This window comes from Parambassis ranga, chromosome 12 (assembly GCF_900634625.1).
Source record: "Parambassis ranga chromosome 12, fParRan2.1, whole genome shotgun sequence".
Taxonomy (NCBI): Eukaryota; Metazoa; Chordata; class Actinopteri; family Ambassidae; genus Parambassis; species Parambassis ranga.
In genome coordinates, this window is record NC_041032.1 from 10877643 (window position 1) to 10901653 (window position 24011).

At 39.9% G+C, this 24011-nt stretch overlaps 2 protein-coding genes across 4 annotated transcripts in view; one reads left to right on the top strand and one right to left on the bottom strand.

Annotated features, from left to right (window-relative positions):
* brinp1 (bone morphogenetic protein/retinoic acid inducible neural-specific 1) overlaps positions 1 to 24011 on the bottom strand; it is a 96289-nt gene that overhangs the window by 35481 nt on the left and 36797 nt on the right. The window contains exons 3-4 of the mRNA XM_028418438.1: positions 19834 to 20024; positions 11845 to 12014 (exon numbers count right to left, since the gene is read on the bottom strand). Of these exons, the coding sequence (XP_028274239.1) occupies positions 11845 to 12014; positions 19834 to 20024 (361 nt within the window). The remainder of the gene's footprint in view (positions 1 to 11844; positions 12015 to 19833; positions 20025 to 24011) is intronic.
* LOC114444039 (uncharacterized) lies at positions 1724 to 8312 on the top strand. Of its 3 annotated transcripts, XM_028418441.1 has the most exons (10): positions 1724 to 1782; positions 2484 to 2543; positions 3245 to 3304; positions 4784 to 4889; positions 6142 to 6228; positions 6335 to 6382; positions 6783 to 6833; positions 7377 to 7427; positions 7546 to 7578; positions 8096 to 8303. In XM_028418441.1, the coding sequence occupies exons 1-10, from the start codon at positions 1765 to 1767 to the stop codon at positions 8206 to 8208; spliced, it is 627 nt and encodes a 208-aa protein (XP_028274242.1). In that variant the 5' UTR covers positions 1724 to 1764; the 3' UTR covers positions 8209 to 8303. The 3 variants fall into 3 exon arrangements, with proteins under 3 accessions (XP_028274242.1, XP_028274240.1, XP_028274241.1); XM_028418439.1 differs by lacking the exons at positions 1724 to 1782; positions 2484 to 2543; positions 3245 to 3304; positions 4784 to 4889 and adding an exon at positions 4908 to 5833 and having other exon boundaries at positions 8096 to 8312; XM_028418440.1 differs by lacking the exons at positions 1724 to 1782; positions 2484 to 2543; positions 3245 to 3304; positions 4784 to 4889; positions 6783 to 6833 and adding an exon at positions 4908 to 5833 and having other exon boundaries at positions 8096 to 8312.

Sequence of the window (24011 nt, forward strand, 5' to 3'; positions counted from 1 at the left end):
CTGTCACCAGGGAGTCCAGCTTCATGCTGACCACAGAGCCAGCCCGCCTGATAAGTCTGTCCAGCCTGTTAGCACACCTTTTGTTCATGTTACCCCCCCAACAGACAACAGCATAAAAAAGTGTACTGGCCACCACAGACTGGTAGCACATCCAAAGGAGTTTCCTGCAGATGTTGAAGGCTCCCAGTCTTCAGGAAGTACAGACGGCTCTGGCCCTTCTTGTACAGGTGATCTGTACAGCATGTCCAGTCCAGCTTGTTGTCCAGCCACAACCCGAGGTACTTGTAGCTGCCTACAATCTCCACCTCGTCGTCCCTGATGGTCACTGGACGTGGCTGTGGGCTGGACTTCCTGAAGTCGATGACCAGCTCCTTAGTCTTTGAGGTGTTAAGCTGGAGATGGTTCACCTGACTCCAGGTGACAAAGTCACTGACTACACTTCTGTACTCATCCTCTCCATCATCCCTGATACAGCCCACGATGGCTGTGTCTTCTGCAAACTTCTGGATGTGACACAGTTCTGAGTTGTAGCAGAAGTCTGAGGTGTAAAGGGTGAAGAGGAGGGGGGCCAGCACCGTCCCCTGGGGAGCTCCAGTGCTGCTGATGACAGTGTCTGATGTGGTGTCCTTTAGCCTGACGTACTGCGGTCTCTCCGTGAGGTAGTCAGCAATCCAGGACACCAAGTAGTGGTCCACAGACATCTCCCTCAGTTTGTCCAGTAGCAGCAGGGGCTGGATGGTGTTGAAGGCACTTGAGAAGTCCAAGAAAAGAATCCTCACTGTGCCCCTCCCTTTGTCCAGATGTGCTTGAACACGGTGTAGGAGGTAGAGAATGGCGTCCTCCACACCCACACCTGCCCAGTAGGCAAACTGTAGCGGGTCCTGAGCCTGATGCACTTGGGGCTTGAGGAGGTCGAGGATGAGCCGCTCCATTGTCTTCATCAGCTGTGATGTGAGTGCCACCGGTCTGTAGTCGTTCAGCTCCTGAGGGCAGTTTCTCTTTGGGACTGGAACAACACAGGATGTTTTCCACAGGGTAGGCACTCTCCCCAGCTGCAGACTGAGGTTGAAGACAGTAGGCCTGTCCCTGATGATCTCAGGGGTCTGGATGCTTCATAGGGAACCAACAAATCCACAATGTATTTTGGTCCAAGACCATTTAGTGCTTTGTAAGCCAAGAGTAAATTTTAAAATGTATCCTTTGACTCACAGGAAGCCAGTGCAGTGATCTGAGTACAGGTGTGATGTGGTCCAGTTTCCTGGTGTTAGTCAGAACTCGGGCAGCAGCGTTTTGGACCAGCTGTAGCTGCCTGATTGATTTTTTGTTAAGACCTGTGGAATGCCATTATAATAATCCTACTGAAAATGAATGCGTGAATATGTTTTTCTGTGTCTTGTTTGGACAGAAAGCCTTTGATCCTAACAATGTTTTTCAGGTGGTAATAGGCCAACATAGTAATAGCTTTTATATGGTTGTTAAAATTCAGGTCTGATCTAAGAGCTTTCATTTTTGGGGCCAAAAACAAGCACTTCTGTCTAATCTGCATTGAGCTGGAGAAAGTTCTGGCTCATCCACTCATTGATTTGTTGAGTACACTTACTTAATAACAATAAAAAGGGTTATATCTGTCCGGGCGCGGGTGGCCGGCTTTAGGACCCGGGGGAAACCTTTGCGACACACACACACATGGAGGCAGCAGCCCCCCCCCTCCCTTCTCTGAGGAACGTCTCTGCCCTCTCGTCACGTGGACTCGTTTCACCTGGCATGGCGAGGATCACGCAGGTAAGGCTTTTAACTCCAGACACACAGCTACACTAGTTCAACAAGCTAGTCTTGCCAGGTTTGTTTTTTGCATCGCTAGCTAGTTAAACCTAACGTGCTTATTGGACCAGGTTCAGCTAAATGGAAACTTTAACCATAACTTTAAGTCAGTTAATAACACGCGGCCACCGAAACACTTTTTTCACCGGAACAACTCGGCTGAAACGGGATGTTGTTGTGCCGACGCTCCAGCATGTCTGCCGTGTCTTTTCTTGCTCCATGTGAGCAGCTAAGTAAAGAGATCCGCTCCTGATGCATCTACAGCTGATGTTATTCTTTTAAACGCAGCATTAAAGCGTCTTCTAAGCAAAGAGACGGGCCGCGGAGTGAAAGCGATGAAAAGTACACTCGTAGTGCATCAGCACGAGTTTCACTACTCGGCTTCTTTGCACTTCATTATTGATCCGCGTTATAAACATCTTACATGTGGGAATAAAGCAGCGCGCATGAGAAATGATCCAGGCCGCGTGGATGCATGAAATAATTTGACTGAATTGTTGTAGTGACTAGTCATTTTATTTGAAGGCTGAAAAAATCTGGACAAGGCGTAATGTCTGTCATTCTCTCAGTATACAATTGTTTTGTTATTGCACATCAAAAAGTATCTTTGAATGTTCAACTTTGATTGTTTAGTGATTAACTTTGTCCATTTCTGTCCCCAGAACAGTCCACAGGAGACTGATTCTGTCCCACCTGCCTCTCCTACCAGCAGCATTCATGAGGTGAATAATTGATAATTTATTAAAGTCCTGTTTTAAAATCTTCTATATTTCTCTGTAACACTGTATGCTGCTGTCATACTGTGTATTGTGGGGGATGGGCAGTGTTCTGACCTCCACCATGAGGCTAGACCAGTTTGAGCATCATGTCCTCCTAGTTACTGCTGCTGTCATACTGTGTATTGTGGGGGATGGGCGGTGTTCTGACCTCCACCATAAGGCTAGACCAGTTTGAGCATCATGTCCTCCTAGTTACTGCTGCTGTCATACTGTGTATTGTGGGGGATGGGCGGTGTTCTGACCTCCACCATGAGGCTAGACCAGTTTGAGCATCGTGTCCTCCTAGTTACTGCTGCTGTCATACTGTGTATTGTGGGGGATGGGCGGTGTTCTGACCTCCACCATAAGGCTAGAAAGGCTAGACCAGTTTGTGTATCGTGTCCTCCTAGTTACTGCTGCTGTCATACTGTGTATTGTGTGGGGTGGGCAGTATTGTGCAGCTTAATAACAAAATCAGCTCAATCAACTCTATGTTTTTAATGGTCAGTGTTTATGCTGAAATGAATTCTCACTCTTGAGGAAAATATAACGTGTATTGACATTTTGTCAGTATATAATTGTTTATTGCACAACACAAATAACTACAGTTTGAATGTTCAACTTCAGATGTTTAGTGCTTATTGCTTGTCCATTTCTGTCCCCAGAACAGTCCACAGGAGACTGATCCTGTCCCGCCTGCCTCTCCTGCCAGCAGCATTCATGAGGTGAATAATTGATAATTTATTAAAGTCCTGTTTAAAAATCTTTGATATTTCTTTAACATTATATGCATGTATCCTAATCACATGTCTGTTTACAATCTTAAAATATCATGTATGTTGTCATTCTCTCAGTATACAATTGTTTTGTTATTGCACATCATGAGCTTCTACACTTTGAATGTTCAACTTTGATTGTTTAGTGATTAACTTTGTCCATTTCTGTCCCTAGAACAGTCCACAGGAGACTGATCCTGTCCCACCTGCCTCTCCTACCAGCAGCATTCATGAGGTGAATAATTGATAATTTATTAAAGTCCTGTTTTAAAAGTCTTCTATATTTCTCTGTAACACTGTATGCTGCTGTCATACTGTGTATTGTGGGGGATGGGCAGTGTTCTGACCTCCACCATGAGGCTAGACCAGTTTGAGCATCGTGTCCTCCTAGTTACTGCTGCTGTCATACTGTGTATTGTGGGGGATGGGCAGTGTTCTGACCTCCACCATAAGGCTAGAAAGGCTAGACCAGTTTGTGTACCGTGTCCTCCTAGTTACTGCTGCTGTCATACTGTGTATTGTGTGGGGTGGGCAGTATTGTGCAGCTTAATAACAAAATCAGCTCAATCAACTCTATGTTTTTAATGGTCAGTGTTTATGCTGAAATGAATTCTCACTCTTGAGGAAAATATAACGTATTGACATTTTGTCAGTATATAATTGTTTATTGCACAACACAAATAACTACAGTTTGAATGTTCAACTTTGATTGTTTAGTGCTTATTGCTTGTCCATTTCTGTCCCCAGAACAGTCCACAGGAGACTGATCCTGTCCCGCCTGCCTCTCCTGCCAGCAGCATTCATGAGGTAAATAATTTAAAAATTCAATATTTCTCTGTAACATTTTGTATACACATCCTAAACACATCCATCCATCCATTCAAAATTAGCATCTCAGACTTAAAATCCTTGGGTAATCTGCTTTATGTGAACTATATGTGTATGCTTACATTTGATAGATATTGGCGAACGTAACCCAATTATGATTCAGAAAACATGTTTCGAAGGCTTTTAAAGTCAAACTGTCAGTTAGAGCAGTCTTTATCTTTAGGGAATGTACCCTGAATGTGTACATAAGTTATAGCACAACGCATTAATGATATATTTAGTGGCTTAAGTCGTGACTATATAAAAAATACTTGATTGCTTGAAATATTTGAGTACCTAAAATTTCTACTTAACCTTTGAACCTTCTGTTCAGAATTTCTTTGGGTGAGGATGGAAAAGTTCACATGTTTTGTTTGTTCGTTTACAAATAATAGCAAAATATATACATTTTCTTTTATATTTCCACAATTTACATTCTGTTAATGTTCTCCATCACACAAAAAGCAGTGTTTTTTGAATTGCAAGTGTTTTCATCAAATCAGATGAAGTGTAATTTTGATATTCATCATGATATTCTCATAACTATGTTTTTTCCAACAGATCTGTGAACATGATTTGGTCTCCTCAGTTGTACCAAGCTTCGACAAATGTGCCAGGTGTGGTGGACCTTATGCTGCGATCAAGTGGACTGGTATTAGATGTAAACGTGAGTAGTTTTGTTGAATAAATGATGCATTCATGCATGATGTACCAATATTAATTCATAATTATTACAGTATTTTTTTATTCAGTCTGCATAATATATCACATTTAGTGTTTGTTGACAAAGGTTTTCGGTTCACCAATTTCCACTAATTCAGTTACATAGACATAAAAGTACATTGAACATTTTCCATTCAAAGCAGTTTTCTACAAATCATATATTTACACACTCAGCTAAAGCAGCTATGTGTAAGACTAGGGTACCAAAGGTAGCATCTGAAGACTTAGGAAAGACACCATCACCCCAAGTCTATGGAGAACTTTGTAAAGCAGCCCTTGCAAAAATCATACTCTTCAACCGAAGACGTGGAGGAGAAGTTGCAAAAATGAGACTCAAAGGCTTCCTCGAAAGGGACACAACTGCCTTGCATAAGGATGTTGCCAGCGGCCTTACAAAATTCGAACAAAAACTTTGTAACCACTTCAGTTGCGTGGAAATTAGGGGTAAAAGAGGGCGCAAAGTTGCTGTGCTGCTGTCACCAGACATGGTTGATGCCTTAACACATCTTATCAGCAAAAGAACAGAGTGTGGAGTCCCAGAAGAGAATGAATTCCTGTTTGCAAGACCCCATTGTTTGTCTTCTTATAGAGGACAGGACTGTTTGAGGATTTATGCAAATGAGTGTGGCGCTCAGAACCCTGAACTCCTCAGGTCAACTCACTTGTGCAAGCATGTTGCAACTTTGTCACAAATCCTGAACCTCAAAAATCATGAGTTGGATCAAGTTGCAGACTTCTTAGGACATGACGTTCGTGTCCACAGAGAATATTACAGGCTTCCAGAGGCTACAACGCAGCTGGCCAAAATATCAAAATTACTTCTTGCCTTGGAGAAAGGGTCCCTGACAAATCTTCAAGGCAAATCACTTGAAGAGATTGACATTGAAGGTATTGCTATTAAAAGTTGTTTTCAGCTGTGTAGATCTGTGTAGATCATAAAGTTTGGTTTACAAGAATTGCTAACAGATATTTTTACTGTAGCAAAAATATGACCTAACCTCTAGAATGTTATGCTTTCCACACAGCCTGCCTGCCATTTGTCCCTCACACAACCCCACTTAAAAAACATCTGTCCCTTTTACCTCAACAAGCTAATCTTCATTGTAATATTATTCATAATGTTTTATCGCTGTAACTCAATGTTTGCTGTTTAATTCTCTCATGTTTTATTATTTATTTTCTTCATTTTTTGTCAGATGACATGAACCTGAGTGATTCTGAGCAAAGCGAAGACAGTGAGTTTGATGAACAGCAGCCCCTCATACATTCACATACAAGTGTTGGTAAGTGTGCCTAGAAATATTTTTAACTAGAAATATTAATAACTGAATTGGCACAAACCTGCTTATATTACATGAACTTTATTGAGTCGTACTATTAATTCTACAGGAATGAAAAGATCCAGCCAATATGAGCAGGAATGTCCAGGAACCTCAGGTGATATGACTAAGCATCCTCGTTGATGTTTGATTCATTACATGTAGTAATGTTAGATGGATGTTTGTTAGATGGATACAGCAGTGCAGGAGTCATCACAGGGCATGCCATAGGAGCTACAGCTGCTCTTGTCTGTATGTCTCCATTTCCAGTACTTCAGTTCAGTCTTTAGTCATTTTATCATGACATAGCAGGGAGACTTGAATATAAATTATTTTTAATGGATGCATTCCTTTTAGCTATGCAAGTTCAAGTGGTCTGCTATTGTACATGCTAACTGGCATGGCATGGCTTATTGGGATATACCTGAATCATAATCAATCATAGTCATTATTGTTGTCCTGTACCTGTAATGACAGGTCAAATCATCACATGAACATTCAACTACTTTATTCTGTAGGGATGAAGAGAGACAGGCAGCCTGTTGAGGAACCTCCAGGCACCTCAGATGGTATGACCACTACTTCAATCCACCAGCCTCCTTGATGTTTGATTCATTACACGTAGACAAGGCAATGCTGCTCGCTATTTTAATGTTAGTCAGGCAGGGTTTGTTAGATGGATACAGCAGTGCAGGAGTCATCACAGGGCATGCCATAGGAGCTACAGCTGCTCTTGTCTGTATGTCTGTTTGTCTCCATTTCCAGTACTTCAGTTCAGTTATTAGTCATTTTGTCATGACATAGCAAGGAGAGTTGAATTTAAACTACTTTTGTTAATAGATGCATTCCTTTTAGCCATGCAAGTTCAAGTGGTCTGCCATTGTACATGCTAACTCACTGGTATGGCTTATTGGGATATACCTGTAACATAACAAGCACTATTGTGGCGCACAGTTGCACGGCCAGGAAGCTATATTCCAAACGTAATCTCGCCCGCACTTTTTGTGCAAGTGACAATATAGTTCCATTCCTGTACCTGTAGTGACAGGTTGAAGTGTCTGTTGTGAAATACACAAATCATCACATGAACATTCAACTACTCTATTCTGTAGGGATGAAGAGAGACAGGCAGCCTGCTGAGGAACCTCCAAGCACCTCAGATGGTATGACCACTACCTCAGTCCACCAGCATCCTTGATGTTTGATTCATTACATGTAGGCTAAGCAATATTACTGTTTGCTATTATATCCATATACCTAATCTTTTTTTTCACTATACAGATATTGACTCTGCCATTGAAAGCACATCTACTGGTAAGACAACATGTTTTTTCTGAAGCAAAACACTTTAAATGGGTTTTAATACTAGTCTACAAACTGTGAAGATAAAATCAGTGATGTTTGTCATTGCACAGCATATCGTCACCCTATTAAATGAATGGCCTAGGTAATGTTTTGACCAAAATGAATATTTGGCCTAAATATCATATGCTCTGCTTTTGGTGAAGTTATGTGTTGTCTGAAAAACTTGGAAAAAAGGACTCAGGCCATTATTCTAATAGTGTGAGGATATGCAAGCCCTGGTAGGTGAGGCTCAGCTTCCTGCTTCTCCATGTCCTCTGTTCACAAAATACATTCTGAGTAGTGTTGTGGAGTGTTGAGGTGCTGTTCAAGTGTGCAGTGGAACGCAGTGACTTCCTCTGTGGTGTCCTGTCATGGACACGATGCTCATGAAGACTCATGAAGTGATATGTTAACCAGTTCCAGGGGTTGTTTTTGTTGGGATTGTTGTGTGAATACCATTTGACAATCTGTTTTTCCTCTCTTGTAGTGAGTCTGGATGCCAAGGGAAATAATGCAAGGAGATCTGTTTTAAGTACACTTTCCTGTTGGGATGAAGAGGCCCAGGTAGCCTGTTGGCACGTCAGATGGTATGACCCCTAACTCAATCCACCAGCTTCCTCGAGGTTGGAGCAGTGAATGGTGTGAAAGACATTTGGTTCTATAATGTTGCAGCACTTTTTTAGTTTTTTGTTAAATGTTTTAAAATGTACAAGCCAAGATGTTTTATGATTGTTTTTGCTGCAATAAATGTGGCTTGCAGTGCATTGACTGGTGTTTGTCTCGTAGCATCACAAAAACATTCTCTGTAATCATGAAAGAGGTATTAACTATATAAAATATGTAATATATATATGTGAGCTATATTGCCAGTTAAAATGTGTCCTCACAAATCAGGTATGTCTTCACAATGCATAGTCTGGCGTATTGTGTGTTGTGTAAAACAAATTGTCCACATATAGTAGGTGTGTCCTTTCAATGGACAATGCCTTCACGTTTGTGTTTGTGTTTAGCCATGTTCCATTAATGGTATTTGACCCTTTAATACACCTCAGTGACATTTTTGTGTGTGTGTATAGCTACTGTCTGCACAAATTGAGTTAGTCCTCCTAATTTCTCTTTGTGTCATGGGCGGGGCTAATTACCTCATTATCTCCTGTCCGCCTAACTAACCATGTTGTCAGGTTGTTATATCTTGGGTTGTGTGCTGTGTATTTAAGATTTAAAGTGACATTTGTGTTCTATGGCTCAAAACAGATTTTTTGACATACCCCATATCATCGTAAAGCAAGTGGAAAGGGGTGTCCGCCTAATGTAGCAAAAAACGCGTTTGGCCAGCAGTGTCCGTCTAGTTCACATAGACCCGTATGTGTGTGTGTGTGTGTGTGTGTGTGTGTGTGTGTGTGTGTGTGAGTGTGTGTGTGCTGAATGGATGCTCTCTTCTCTCAACACCTCCTGCATTCCTTTTCCTGAGAAACTGACTCAGCAGCCACTGTCAGGTCTGCTTAATTTTGTCATGCTTGACTTCCTGCTACCTGGAGTCTCATCTGCCAAAACCCTTTAATCCACTTGTCACTCACAACAACAAAAAGCTGGGAAGGTGCTCCTTGAATGAAGACAGGGAGGTGGAGCGTTAGTGGGTGTATGGGAGTGCTGAAGAGATTTTTTTGGTGCAGGTGCGCATGCACAGGTGTACGACAACAGCTGCAGATATTTTGGAATTACAGGAAATTTCAACACAACTTCTAGTCATCTAGGCATCCAAGTTATCTCCAGTGTAGCCTATTTTCATAACTGCAATCTATTGTTGTTTAAGAATTGTGTGATTGCACCAGAGAAGCCTAAATAATTATGATCAGCAGGGCTTGAAATTAACGGCAGCTAACTACTCCGAGTAGGTAACATTTGACTGTGGCTGATAACAGTTCTACCAGCAGCCTTGTTGGCTTATAGTTTCTTGCTCTGTTTTTTCCATTTAAACGGCAACACGGCCTAAGTTACATGATCTAATCTAATCTAAATAGAACAAAATAAACACATGTTTTTACCTACTATAGTGGTTTGTTTGTAGCAGAGGGGCAAGTTGATTTTGTCTCTACAGATGTTTTGTGCATGGGTGATACAATATATTTGGCTTATCGACAGTGCATTCAACAGCATGCAATCAATGCTTAGTCTCTGCCTTGCTTGTCTAGAGTCAATGCAGCTATACAGGAAGCATACTGGGTGCAGTAAGTCCCAATGCTGAGCTGCAGACTTGTGATTTAATTGTACATCCTCACACAGCCTAACATTGCAGAAACAGTGCTGCACAATTCTGTTCACTCCTTTTCTGTCACAGTACACAAATTGAATTGTAAACTAGTTGCATATGAGCAAGGTCATGGTAAACAAGGGATGTTGTCCTGGGTCCCCCTGAGCAGTATTGTTTGTTTGTTATTTGGGTATACTCGTGGAATCCTAATGTGTGTGACTGTTTGGTAGTTAGGTATGGGACTGACTCACAATTAGATGTGATGTGAGATGATGTGGGCAAGCTTGTTTTTGTTCTGTTTTCCTTTTGTTTTGTATTCATATATATCCATGTTCTCTGAAGCAATATCATGTTAAATCATTGTTTCAATGTTGAGCAAGTTGGAACACGTAATCGATTACTCTTCATCACTGTGGGGATTTGCACTGTGCTGAGGTGATATAAATTGATTGTTATTTCACATCTGTAGAACACACATGCCCTGAACAACCCCAGATCCACCACACCTTACATCTTTTGTTTTTAAGGTCAACAATCATTAGGTGTCAGTTTTTCTTCCCCTCAAACCCCCCAGGCTAATGTGTGCTGGACCATGCTGTCAACTAAATGCAGTGAAATTTAATGAATGCCAAGAAAATCTAAAAAACAGACACAAGCAGAGAATCGGCTGTAGGTCACTATTTAACCAATTAAGCCACTTCAGTAGGGCTACATCTAGTTATATGCACAGTGGCATGAATCTTGATTAGCACAGTTATAGACATTTATTTTCATGTGGATAAGTTGAATCACTCATGCACATTTAAATCAAATTACCAACACTAACACTGTATTATGACACTAACACTGCAGAGGGATGCACTCTATTATTATTTATTTTTTTGTCTTTCCTATTGCACCTGATTCAACTCATATAATTGCTTTAAAACCAAACAGATTGATTAGTATAAGTACAGTACATCCATTGAAACAGAAAGAATATTCTTTTGTATATTTTTGTGCTACCTCAGTCCCTCCTACTGTAAATGAAGCAAGAAAACTGGAGCTGATTACTGAAGCAGGGTCACAAGGGAGGGATTTTCCTAAACTCTGACCTATTTGGTTTTGCTTGATGTTACTTGTATTTAACAATTGCTGTTCTGAACTCCCTCTCCTCTGCGTCCCTGGAAAAATCAACTGGTGAATGGCCACAGTGGGGCTGGCAACAGCAGGCACATGCTGCTCACAAACAGTGCTTTCTCTGTGATGTCATGTGATGGAAAACTGTTTAGCATAAATACATTTAATTATGTGTCTTTTTAATTTGTTAATGTTCAGCTCCTTTTCTGCATCTTAAAGATTTTTTTTCCTCCTGTTTTCATCGGATACAGACATCTGATGAATATGCAGGAAGTCATTTAAAATCATAGCATTTGCTATTCAGTCCTATGCATGAGAAAGTATGTTTTATCCTTTTGCTAATGCTTGAAATATTCAGCCATGGTATGAGTTTCATCTATATGAGTACTTACAGTGAAGTATGTTAATTTAGTGAGTCTGTATTAAAACTAGATTAATATCTATCCAATCCAGTGCTATAATGAATGCTAATATACATTCGGGGGATTAGGTTTTTTTTCATTTATTTATTTGTATTTAACGATCTGTCTTTGGAGGAAGTGAGAGTTAGGTCTGTTAAGAACACAGAGGGGTTTATGTGGAGGACAGTTGATCATATTCTTCTCCTAAAGGGAAATTGTTAAATGTTGCTTCCCCTCATTAGGGAATGTTGGGTATACAAAAGAGTCTGATACCAAAGACCATTATTAATGAGAAAGGATGTGGAATACATCTGCTTCCTCTTACTTTACCAGCAGTTACCTGGAACCTTATTTTGCATATAACATTTGGTTAGATGTATGAAACAAACCGGTAAATAGCTTATCATAGGTGTGATAACAGAATGTGGGTTTGTATCTGCCTGTTGACACGTAAAGTGCACTGACCTTGATGGCGTTGGTGGATATCTGGATCTCGTGCAGCTTCCTCATTGTGCCGTCGCGGTCGATGAAGTAGGACGAGGCCAGCTGATGAAGGGCTTCCACATTCTGAGTCGCGTTGGCAAGCTTCCTGTCTAGCTTGTTTTTGGCCAGGTACATAGTCAGTGCCTCCTCTCCTACAGGTAACAGAAGGAATGGAAACATTTAAAAACATTACTAAAATATATGTAGTTAAGATGCACAAATTAATGTGAGAGAATTGCAGCTTTTTTGTGAAAGATGTCCAATTTAGGCTCATGTCAGCTGCCAATGGATCTCTTTTAAACATAATAGATAAGTCAGAGGTCTGATTACCAAGGCTAACCATCTCAATATAAGAAACCAGATGCCCCAGTTTTCCAGGAACAGTCTTCACATTTGCTGCTTTATCCCCAGCTGGCACCATCCCCAGAAATGTCCCTGGATTTACCCCTATTGGGATGACATTATTTCCATGAGAGGTCTAGTGATATAGAATTGTACCTCAATACCACAGGAATTTTATCCCATGGAGAACAAATATATCACATCTGGGTATGTTTTTTTTTTCCCATCTACCCCAGGCAGGGAGAGGATAAACACAACACAAACACACAAACAGTAGGGAGAATTACATATTGTAGATATTTAATTAGTGCAGAGAATATTAGAAAAATAGAGGTGAGGACAGGATCTGCTGCAGCTGCTGCTACAAGCGTGTGAAGCCATTTGCAGCCACTTCAGGCTGAAACGCATGTGATTATTTTGCACCGTGGCATGATGCCACATTTTTCTTTATGTGGATGACGAAAATCACTCATGTGCACGGTTAAATCAAGTTACTGACCCTATGCTATGATACACTGCCTGGGGTGCAAAGTGATGTTTTTTTCTCATGTATATTTCTCTACTTAGATACTTAGACTACTAGATGATTGTTACTTTCAACAGGGCTTTCAAAAATTAATACATTTTTTGACAAAAATAAAATAGAATTATCAACACAATGTAAAGAACTAGCAAAACATGTGTATGAAGGGAGATATGGGGTTTGTTTTTAGCATAGCATGGCTAGCTTGCCACTGGCAAGCAGAGATTATGCAGCTTGTCCAGCAGATTATCACACAGGCTGGTTTGTTGGATGATGTCTGCAGAACGTACACCAAAGCACACAAAATATCTTCAATTAAAAACCTTCTGCTTAATTAACTGTTTTGCAAACAAAATAATCTGACAGTTTCTAATCTGATTTTTGAGAACCTGGTTGTTGCCTCGCTGCTGTCTAACAGCTTTAAACCAAGCAGTCATGATGAGCATGTGTTGCTTGTGGTTAGTGGTGGGATAGCTACAAGGGTTGGACTGAAATCCTGCCATATTTGCCGAGGTGAAGAAAGTCTCCCTACTCCTAATGTAATCTGAATTTTAAATCACTGCCACTAGAATGAGGTCACATAACTGCTGTGAATATAAAACTGATTATGCATACACACACACACACAATCTCCATGCCTCTAATCTCCCTCTACATGAATAAAGACCTATGCCTACAATTAAAAATTGAGAGGTCAGACATAAAATATCCAAACATCCTCACCTTCGCCATATTTATTTATGTACACAGTACATTAGTGTCCACAGGAGAAAGGGGGGGAGGTCTAAATTTAAACTGAGCTGCTGACCTTTCAGTAAGTGTCTGCAATGGGGAGAAAGTGAACACTTAGATCAGCAAAAGAGTCAAATATTTACAGAGCAGCAGACATCCGTTCCGATTTGCATGTCTTCTGCTTGTTTGTTGACACTCAATAAAGAGCCGAGCTGCTCATTCAGTACAGTACACATCATATTTCCCCATCTTTCAATCCTACAAGCAGAAACAGATGCATTAAAAGCAAACAAGCAAACACCAATTCACTTCCACAAGCTCACACAACTCTGCCTTTCGAAGATTACTGTTGAAATAGCAAACCATATGCCATGGAACACGTTCAAGAGTATGTCACATATGTTCAGGTTTTTTCCTATGCTGCGAATGGTTATCTGGCCCCAAGCGATGCATTGGAATTGGTCACTTAACTTGTGGTGACCGTGACCAGGGGAGGGTAGCAGTCAGGGCCAATGTCTCATGCCTGGTTAGAGTACAAGCATTGAGGGGACGAGGGCCCATTCTCTGATGCTGCCACGCTCTTACTCCCTCAGGGGTTAGCAAAGTTACTTACACACACTTGACTTACACGACTGCACAAGAAAAATGGTCCCACATTAAGCCCTTGATCTGCCATTTTTTATCTCTATTGCAACTTAGTGTGGCATAAAGGAGGTCTTCTGTACATAAATATTTTGTGGTTATTGCTCCTGGTCAGGCAAAATCATTACCTCCCCGGCTTTAAAAATTCATTTGTGTGCACCTTTCTGTAAGTAATACATTGTGTTACATTATTACAGGGCATCTCACTGGTACGCTGCCAGAATTAATCAGCTCATGCAGAGTTTATGAGTTTACAGCTGAGAGGTATTTAAAACAATGCTCTGTTTCACCTCAAATCAACGGGTGTGCATGCGTGCAAAAACAAAATGCAGTGTGGTTTTTTCTTTGTGTGTGTGTGCACTTTGAGGTCGATGAGGGCTACAAGGGCAAGCACTGTTTTACAGTAATGGAACGGCAAAGAGTGCTCCATTTTGTGTAAATGGCATATACGTGGGTCACTTTATAGAGAACATTAAGCTATACATGCTGTAATGCAGGGAGGGAAGCTAATGGATTTTTTCCCACAGAATACATACAAAGAGCTAAATTCATTAGGTCCTCTTTTGCATTTTTTATTAATCCATTAATGCTGCAGGCTTTTGGGAAACTTTTGTCCATTCATAATAAATATTCTGCATTTAAAATACAGCATTGTAGCCATCTTTACAACAGCTTGTTCTCAAACCCTGTATATTTCAGCAGAAAAACAGAAACCACAAAAAGATACAGTGACAATGTGGGCAAAATTCACTGGACAGACTCACACTACAACCAGAGGCACTGCCATAGTTCTGCATATGAAGTCTAGCCTCGGGCTCCGGTAACCACAAGTCTTTTCAATGAAGTACTTCTCTTTTAGTGCCGAATGCATGAGACTGTTGCACTGAAACTGTTGCTCTGATCCAGTCATATGTGTATTCACCACAGAGTGTGCTGTAGTGGAGCGAATGAGTCTTCCGAGAGTCTTCCCTTTGTATGCACATGAAATCTTTATTCTGCAGCTCATCAGCTTTGTTCAACAGCTCCAACCACTATGAACAAGGAGGGTTTTAACAGCTGTTACACATGTATTAGCAAGGGTTCTACCTCTAAGGTCGATGTTATCAACTCATTATGCTTGGTCAAGATCAGTAGCTCACTCTGAAGATGCTGGCTGATGATGTATCAATGTGGCAACAGCACTTCTTAGACATCTACAGATAATTAAGACCACAGGATGTAGAGTACCAGAGAAGTACCATTACCACTGCTTCCATTTTACAGTTGAGATGTGCACCATGCTATATACTCAAAAGTAGAGTTGTTTACTAAATTTAATTGGATGTTTAAACTTTCATCAGCATTTGTGTCTGTTCTCTCAGCTCAAATGATCCAGACCTCTTGGTACACACAGCAGTGGAATTCACAGCAAAAACGCAGCTCTCTCACTTAAAGTGGAAAACGGATCTCAAACATATGAGAGGAGAGAAAATGACAGATGTGCTAAAATATATTCCTTACAGCTTTAGCAAAATGCAAATCTGTCCTTCACACTTTTTTTTTTCTAAAAGCAATACCCTCCTCTCTAGCGTTTATATAAACGGCCTTGGTTGTGCGGTGACTCAATCATTTGAAATTCTTGGACACACAGAAATGTTTGGATTCTACTGTCAATAAACACAGCACACTTACAGTGCATATTGTTCTCAGTGGCTGCAGGCAAATCAGAGGTGTTAAGCATCTCGTGTCAAACTGTTTGGATGTGTTTGTTTTTTTCAGTTTCAGCTTCAGAGTTCGACTCGCTGGAATCTTTTGTTGCGCAGTCTGAGATGTGTGTTGTTCTCAGCAGCAGCTTTAAGTCCTCCCACGCGCATCATGCTTCCAGGTTGCAGTCAGGTCATATATTACACTTCAAAATATACAACCCCTGATGCACCTCCTTTAAATACATTCTCCTACACCAGAAACTCTGTGTTGAAATGGTGGGTAGTAGTTAAAATGTTCAGACAGCATAATAGCTGCAGGTTATTGATAATTTACTTTGGCAAATGTATTCGGCAGACGCTTGGTAAGTGACAAACTTTCTCTTTAAAATGCTTGTTAGAAAAGAGCTTATGCCAATTTCTGCAATACCGTTTTTGTGCAATTATTCTAATCAATTAATTCTAATCATTCTAATAAAGTTTTAAATTGACATGGTCCAATTTTCAAAGACAATATAAGTTCAAATTTAATTTTATTTGTTGATGTAGGACCAATAAAATAGAACTTTATTTAGTACCAACCATGGCAATCACAATTAGAGTCATTATGACAAACATATATCTATGTTAATAACAAATAATTTTATTTAATTAGATTTTTTTTAGTGACTGTCTCCATAAATTCAGAGATAAAATAGCACTTTTTTGAATTCTCTGAGTTCTTAGAGGACCACAAAAACATGCTGAAGGACGATAAAACAAAAACGATGCATTAATAAACAGTCACTCTTTTTATTTATGTGGACCAGAAGTAATCATTTACTAAAGTAAGGGCTGTGGTGTGTTTGTTATGCATTTATAATAACCAGGGGCTGGTTATTATGTTATGCAGAAATTATATATCAGAACAAATGTTTTAGACAAAAATCTATTCTTACCCAACGCACTGGGATTTTTAGCTGCGCGTAATACTCAATGAGTTTACTGGAGGAAAAACAAACAGCTCTGCTGTAGAGATTTGTGGGAGTTGAGGAGTTGCAGAAAACTGTGTGTAACACTGCAATCCCAACAGCTTTGTTAAAAAAAAGAAAATATTTTTACATAAACTGTGCAGTTTCAGTCGAATCAACATTTGAATCTGCAGTGTCTACTGCTGCTGGTGGTCAACATTTAAGGGCACATTTAACACTTCGTATTTTAATACAAATATGTATGCGGCTTGAACAAAAGCTCATAAAACAGCCTGCTTTGGTGCAAATATTTATATAAAGATGACTATATATACTATACTGTAATCAGCTTTGTTAGGAAGCTGTGTGATTGCATTTTATCGTGCACAGCTTGCAGACTCCAAAGAAAGAAAGGCAGCCAGATGTGAGGTGACATAACAACCGTTATACATGGTAGCCATTTTTATTCAGTTCAGAGGATGGGACCTCTAATGGGGCTCTTCACACTTGACCACTCACCTTTAAGTTGCCTAGGAGAAGGAGAATTTCTTTCCTCTCAAGTGTATAATGAGTCATGAGACCACAAAGTGTAGGTGGCTAAAGAGAGAATTAGCCTCTTCTTCTTACTTTATCACTAGTCTTGCATGCACATTTACTGGTCATATAACTGTGTCCTTTAATGGCCAATTCCCAGATTGAGATAAGAGTGTGCTGACCCATAAACTTGGAACAAAAGGCCCCAAGGTTACAGATAACATGGCGATAACTCAGAGGCAGAGAAGATGAGCCAGAGGTTAAATGCAAAGAGAGGGAGAGAGGAAACACATTAGGTGATGCAACACAACCAGATTAAGAAGGATGCTGTGGTTGTAATTGATACTGTGATTATTTCTGTGACTTGCTTTTTTTTTTTTTTCAAGCACCGTACTATTTTAGCCGGCGGCTGCTGCTGCTGCTGCTGAGGTGTTGCCATTCTCCCTAAACACATTTTACCTTCATATAATATTTCAGCCTGATATTATATTTCCTATTTATAAAATGTGACTTGCCGCATTAATCAACTAATAGAGGATTTATACATTATTATATTTGAAATGATTAACATCTGATATTCCTGGTAAGATTTGATTGTGTTGGAGGATATACACTGAATTTGAGAAACCTTACTAAGTTACAGAATCTAAAATTCTGGTGCCATTTTCTCAAAATTGTCCTTGCCAGGATGGCTCCCAGTTGCAATCAAAAACAGCAAAAGAACTGGCTCAGTTTTACTCTTCAAAGTACAAAGAATCTCCCACAGACATTGTTTAAACCTTGTCTGGGTGCAACAAGGGAGGACTCATGCTCAGAGAACAAAAAGGGAGCTGAAACTGGAGTCTGGGTTTTAAATATTTTTCCCTTAAATACATTATAGACTCTACAGAGAGAGTGAATGACTGCGGTGCAAAAGTTTCGGTCCATTGATTTCCTTTAGTACAAAAACAAAAGGACAGCTCTTTAATTTATCCATAATTTTTAGTCTTTGAATAATAGGTTAAATATACTTCAAATTATCCAGCTTCACCAACTGTGGAAGAAGTCGGCCTGTCGCAAGAAAAACTGAATTTTTCTTAAAGGCATTTGATTGTGAGATTACAAAGCTACAAACACCATTTAACACAACTGGAGCAACTCTTTGGCAATGTTTCATGCATACAATTATATAATATGGGGTTTGAGTAACAGAGCGGATTATCTTACTAATTATATCTTTAAAATGCAATTGGCAACGTAATCACAGCTAGCTGCCTTCATGCATCCCTCGGAGCTTGAGATAAGATAAGAGATACCAGGAGGAAGTCATTTATATTAGGCTTGGACAGCTGGGGTGCTTAACTTTTATTTTGGAGAACACAAACGAAACACTGAGAGCATCCATCAGAGGCTTTTATTCTGCTTTGCACAGCAGGTTTTTGTACTCATACTCACATACTAGTGTTAAAAGACTTCAGTACGTGATAATTTCAGCTACCTGGAATGTCTTTTAAATAACCTACAGTTATATGTAAAAGGTCCATGACTACTAACCACCACAGAGTTGTGAATAAAAACTAAAACTGTGATGAATTTTCTTCCAAGTTTCCTGGAATTTTGTTGGTAATTGGTCTGTTTTCTCACCAAAAAGGCCATTGAACTGACATACAAAGCTAACCAGATGAGGTTCTCTGCATTTAAAGGTGAAGTTGCTCAAAGCAGTAAATAAAACAAATGTGTGAAATGTTCTGTCCTGAGGTCGTCACACATTGTGGCAACTGAAGCCTGATTCTGGGCTGCAAACTTGTCATATTGCTTGAGGGAGTGTGTTCCTTTTTGTTTTCGCTGTCACCTCAAGCACGGTCAGGAGCTGTCAATATAATTATCATTACGCAATGTCTGGCCAGTAGTTCGACTAGCACGCAACAAAATGTCAATCTGGGATAAGGTGTGACGACTGTCTTGATGAAAACCGGCTTAAAGCACAGCTAAAGTTACTGGTGCTTTCCATTCGGTCAACAGAGTGTCATCAACTTGTGTCACATTTATAATATATAATTCCTCTGGCCTTTATATGACGGTCTCTGACTCTTCTTGTCTGTCATTGTTGTGACTTAAAGATGACGGTATTCTTGATTTGGTTTGTCTTTAGTCTGCCCTCTTGTGATGTCTCTGCAGTTTAGTTTTCCAACACACAAAAGAACAAGTTGGCCCCAAACTGCTTCACTGAGCTCATCTGACATTGCTGCAAGCAGGCAGTTAAATAATCCAAGACAGCATGGGGTTGCATTTTCACAGTATAATTGTACAGAGACAGAGAATATTTAAACTCTAAAGGATGTCTAGTGTTTCTAATTGAAATTATATTAAAGTATTTAATGAATAAAACTCATATCTATTTTTTGTGGTGTAAAATTGCTATCCAGATATGTCATTTGTAGCCACAAAAATCTTGTTCCTAGCCATAAAGTATTACACTGATGTGATGCAAAACCACAAACCATTTGTAAAAGGCATTTAAACCAGTGTGGGAAAACCGTTAATCAAGCATGGAAGTGAGTAAATGGAAGGAGAGAACCTCTCTTACCTCCCAGGGTGGCTGAGATGAGAATGTGGGTTCCATATTTCTTAATGATAGTGTCAATGAACTGCTGAGTGGTGGGTCTGCGGCCCAGCAAGCGTACGCTGCGCTGGAACTCAGGCATGAGTGGCACGGGGTTCCGAATGAGGTCCCTTCTCTCGATCGCAGTGTTCCTCACCTTCCAACGTGCAAATTCCCTAAAAAACAATAACACAATACAGGATTTGTTGCAGTGTGAAAACACAATAATTCTCTAATAAAACAGAAAACGAGAATTGACATAAAAAAACAGGTTTAAAAACATTCAGACAAAGCTCATATATTCTTTTATTTTGAATAAATGGTTTTGTGTCTGCGTAAAGACCTGTCATCATTTAATCAGTTGACATTATAACACAATTACTTGCTTAGTAATTTGACCAGAACTTTGTGATGTTTGTCTGTCACACGGCATGTTTTCATGAGAAGATAATTTCCTTGTCATTCTATGGGTTGAAGACAATGCAAAAAAACCAATGGGGCACCGTAATAACAGAAAGCATTAGAGGCTAAACTGCACCTCATTTCCCATGTTGTTTCCAACTGCAGTTAAAGAAGCATTTCACCACATAAGTAATGATCTTGTGGAATATTCATGTGGACGTTCATTGTATTTGCTTGTGCATCCGCTGAGACGCACTTCATGAAAGCATTCCCACAGGCAAAAGCATTACAGACATCACTATTACTGTGAGGAGTTAGAGGGAAAAAATAAATCCTGAGGATAAAAAACAGGCTTTATTCAGCTGTCAGAAATGCAAAAGGACACACTCTATAATTGAGTCAGGGCCTCATGTCTTGTATATTCAGGATATGAAAATCAATGATTAGGTAAGTAGGTGTCCAGGTGTGAGGAATGTAAGTGCAAAGAATCGACTCTAGCTGAAGCCTTTCTGTGTGGATTTTGGACGTTCTCACCGTGCCTGCGTGGGGTTTGTTCTGGTACTCCAGCTTCCAATCACACACCACAGTCACGCATGTTAGGCTAATTGGGGACTCTAAATTGGCCGTTGGTGTGAGGGTGAATGGTTGCTTGTCTTTCTATGTTAGCCCTGCTGACCTGGCCACGTTGTAGCCCACCTTTTGCCCATTGACAGCCGGAACAGGCTCCAACACCCTCCAATGACCCTGTACAGGACAAAGAGTCTCACACAAATGGATGAATGGAAAGGTGACTTTCTCTGGGGAATGCTAATTTAATCAGAAACTGTTATTTGCATGTTCTTCTTAAGTGAATGAAATGATATTAACTGCCATTATCAAACATACATGACGCTTTCACCTAACAGCCGATGTATATGTGCACGTTCAAGTAGATAAATATTACTACTGTTTTTTGGTTTTAGGCTATAGATGGGATAAAGTGTAATTTTCTAATTGCTGACTGATCGCTGCAAAAGCACTTCCTCTGAATTAGATTTATGTTGACTTTTGATATGTTTAATGACTCAGATGTTAGTATATGAACAACAAGCCCAATTATATTAAGTGTGTGACCTAAAGTGCATTAAAAGCTCCATTGGATTAGCTTAAATCAAGGGCTCAATAACTTAACAAATGCATACATACATTTAAAGAAATTGACCCACAATCATCTAATTAAACAGGAGATGAAATCAGACATGCATTACAATCCAAAGAGACTGTTTTTTTAAAACACTGGATGCATTTGGACACTGCATTTTAATCTCACTAAAATGTATTTAAAGGCATCCACTCTATAGAGAGAAAAAGCAATTCTGCCGAAGTTCTGACAGATCTGCTCATTAAAAAAAATGTATGTTTTGGACCAGCATAATTAAAATCAAAATTAATAACGTGAACTGAGAATACATAATTCTAGTTTTTTATTTGAGCTACCATTTTACCAAGGTAATAACTCATGAAGAAATGAACAAAAGTATTGGTTGTTTCGGCCGCACAACATCAAGCCTGTGTGTAAACTAACACCGACACATTGTAAATGTTAAGAACATTTAACACAAGAACTAAAAGCTCTATTTGCGCCCTATAAAAATGCATTCATCGATTTAAAAAGCATCAGCAGAGCGCTTTACAACAGCTTCATCTCAAACTCTTCTCCTGAATAGGCGGGTCCCCTCAAATTGATCAGTCACTTGCTTTGAATTTTTTGGACACGCAGTCAGCAATGTGTCGGTCTGCCTAAGCACGGCTTGACGGCAGCAATTTTTAATGCCCTATTCAGCACTCTACATTTAAAGTTCCATTCCTTTCCTGCCAGTCGACTGTTACGTAACCGCACAACTTCATAATGCGGCCGACATTTCAAAGGTAATATCTTGACAACTCAACTCAAAAGAGGGAGAGGTCATTTTACAGGCAAGCACCAAAGAAGGAGTGAGTGAATGACAGCTGGTATAATAGTAGTATAGACTTTCACAACATGGGAGAAAATGTGCATCACCTTTTCTTCACTTTTTTTTGTAGGCACATATGATATCACGCCCTCCTAGAAGAAATTCAATAACTACTTGCTGGCAGATTTGCAGAAATCTTTGCAATTCCTCAATGCTGCAGACACAAGTGCCCATCTGGCAGGACAGGGCTCACCACTCATACTGCTACATGCTGATTCAGCTCCCTCTCTCCCGTTCCACGACTTAGCTTTATAAGAGGGTACATGTCGCTGTTATTTCTGAAATCTGGAGCAAACGTTGGAGCTCTGAGAACGGCTGCGCTTCCCTCCCCCCTGCCATACCTCTCTTAGATATTAATTCATTGTCACATGATGCGTCTCATGGCTCGGTCACTGCCAATTATTATATAAAACTTTATATGGCAGCCATATGTACTCAGGCCCTTCTGCCCTAGATTAGAGGTGTCTGCAGATGAAAGCTATGACATGATTCAGTGCTTTACTTACGTACAGCTTCAAGACCAGTTTAATGACCTATCCAAGAAAGTTAAGAGGAGATAAATGGGAATGCAGCAGGAAGATAGGAACATAGGTGATTATTGCTTTATGGTGTTTAAGTAACTCATGTGGAAGGTTGAGAACATTATATTTGCCTCTGTGACCTTCAGAAAATACAGACTACATAATATAGATACAGAGAACCATAAATAAATGCTTGATTGGCACAGACGGTCTCATAATTTTGCTGCAGATTTTCATGATGGAGCTGTTACTGTACATATCAGGAAGCTCCTTGTGCAGGGGTAATTTGATATGTATTTATATAAGGAACATTTTGGTATTTTGAACAAAGAGTTTGCCTTTTTTTGTACTTTGAAGACTCAGCTAAAGTCGGTTAATCCCCCAGTGCCCTCATTGAGACCACCATTTTATCGGATTTTCTTCCGTTTGCCTCAGCACAGTTTAGTCAAGGAAACATGGAACAGTGGTTGCTAGGAAATGCATTATTGTAATCAAACAGCCAACTCCCTCATCTCACATAGAGAGATGAGAGATGAGAATGTTTTTACACTGGAGATCATCTGCTCTAATGAATGTACTGGTGGCTCCAGCATGTCTGTGTCTATTTTAGACCTCAATCAAGAAAAAGCCTGAAGAAAAATAATGTTTGAAGCACATCAATTGTGATGAAAAGTGCTGTTTTTTTTGTTTTTTTTTAAACACTGAACTTTCAGTGCTCACTCGTTATAGAACAAACGCATGAAGGCAAGGCTTTCAAAGTCAACACCTGTACAGTAAGGGCAATAACAGTAGCTTTGATTTAGATTCCTAGCCAGTGACATAAATTCAAACTGTGTACAGTGTCTTGCGTCTGTCAAATACTGTAGTCTGTCCTTGTTACAGCCAAGTAACAAGTACAGAGACTCAGAGTGCTCATAAAGATTAAAGTCATCTTTTGAGGATCAATTGGATGCAAGATGCAATATATAACGGATTTGGCAGAATGAAAACAAATTAAAAATTTAACAGAATTCATTAACACATATCTGCCACGATTCCAAGTTGATTATTTTGGATTAATTGGTGTTTACAAGATGAGTTAACGATTGCAGCAAGGCCTCAACTGTACATTCAATTGCATCAGCCTGCTAAAAGAAGTAGGTTGACTGAGTTCAACTTGAAATACTTTGAACCAACTAATTTGTAATTTTTCACATATGCTACAGTGGAACAAGCAACTAACTAAACTGTTTGAACACAGTCAAAG

Coding starts and splice junctions, on each gene's coding strand:
- LOC114444039 (XM_028418439.1), top strand. CDS start 5,131: ATGTGTAAGACTAGGGTACCAAAGGTAGCATCTGAAGACTTAGGAAAG. Junction 5,834..6,141: donor TGAAGAGATTGACATTGAAG/GTATTGCTATTA, acceptor ATTTTTTGTCAG/ATGACATGAACCTGAGTGAT. Junction 7,579..8,095: donor CATTGAAAGCACATCTACTG/GTAAGACAACAT, acceptor CCTCTCTTGTAG/TGAGTCTGGATGCCAAGGGA.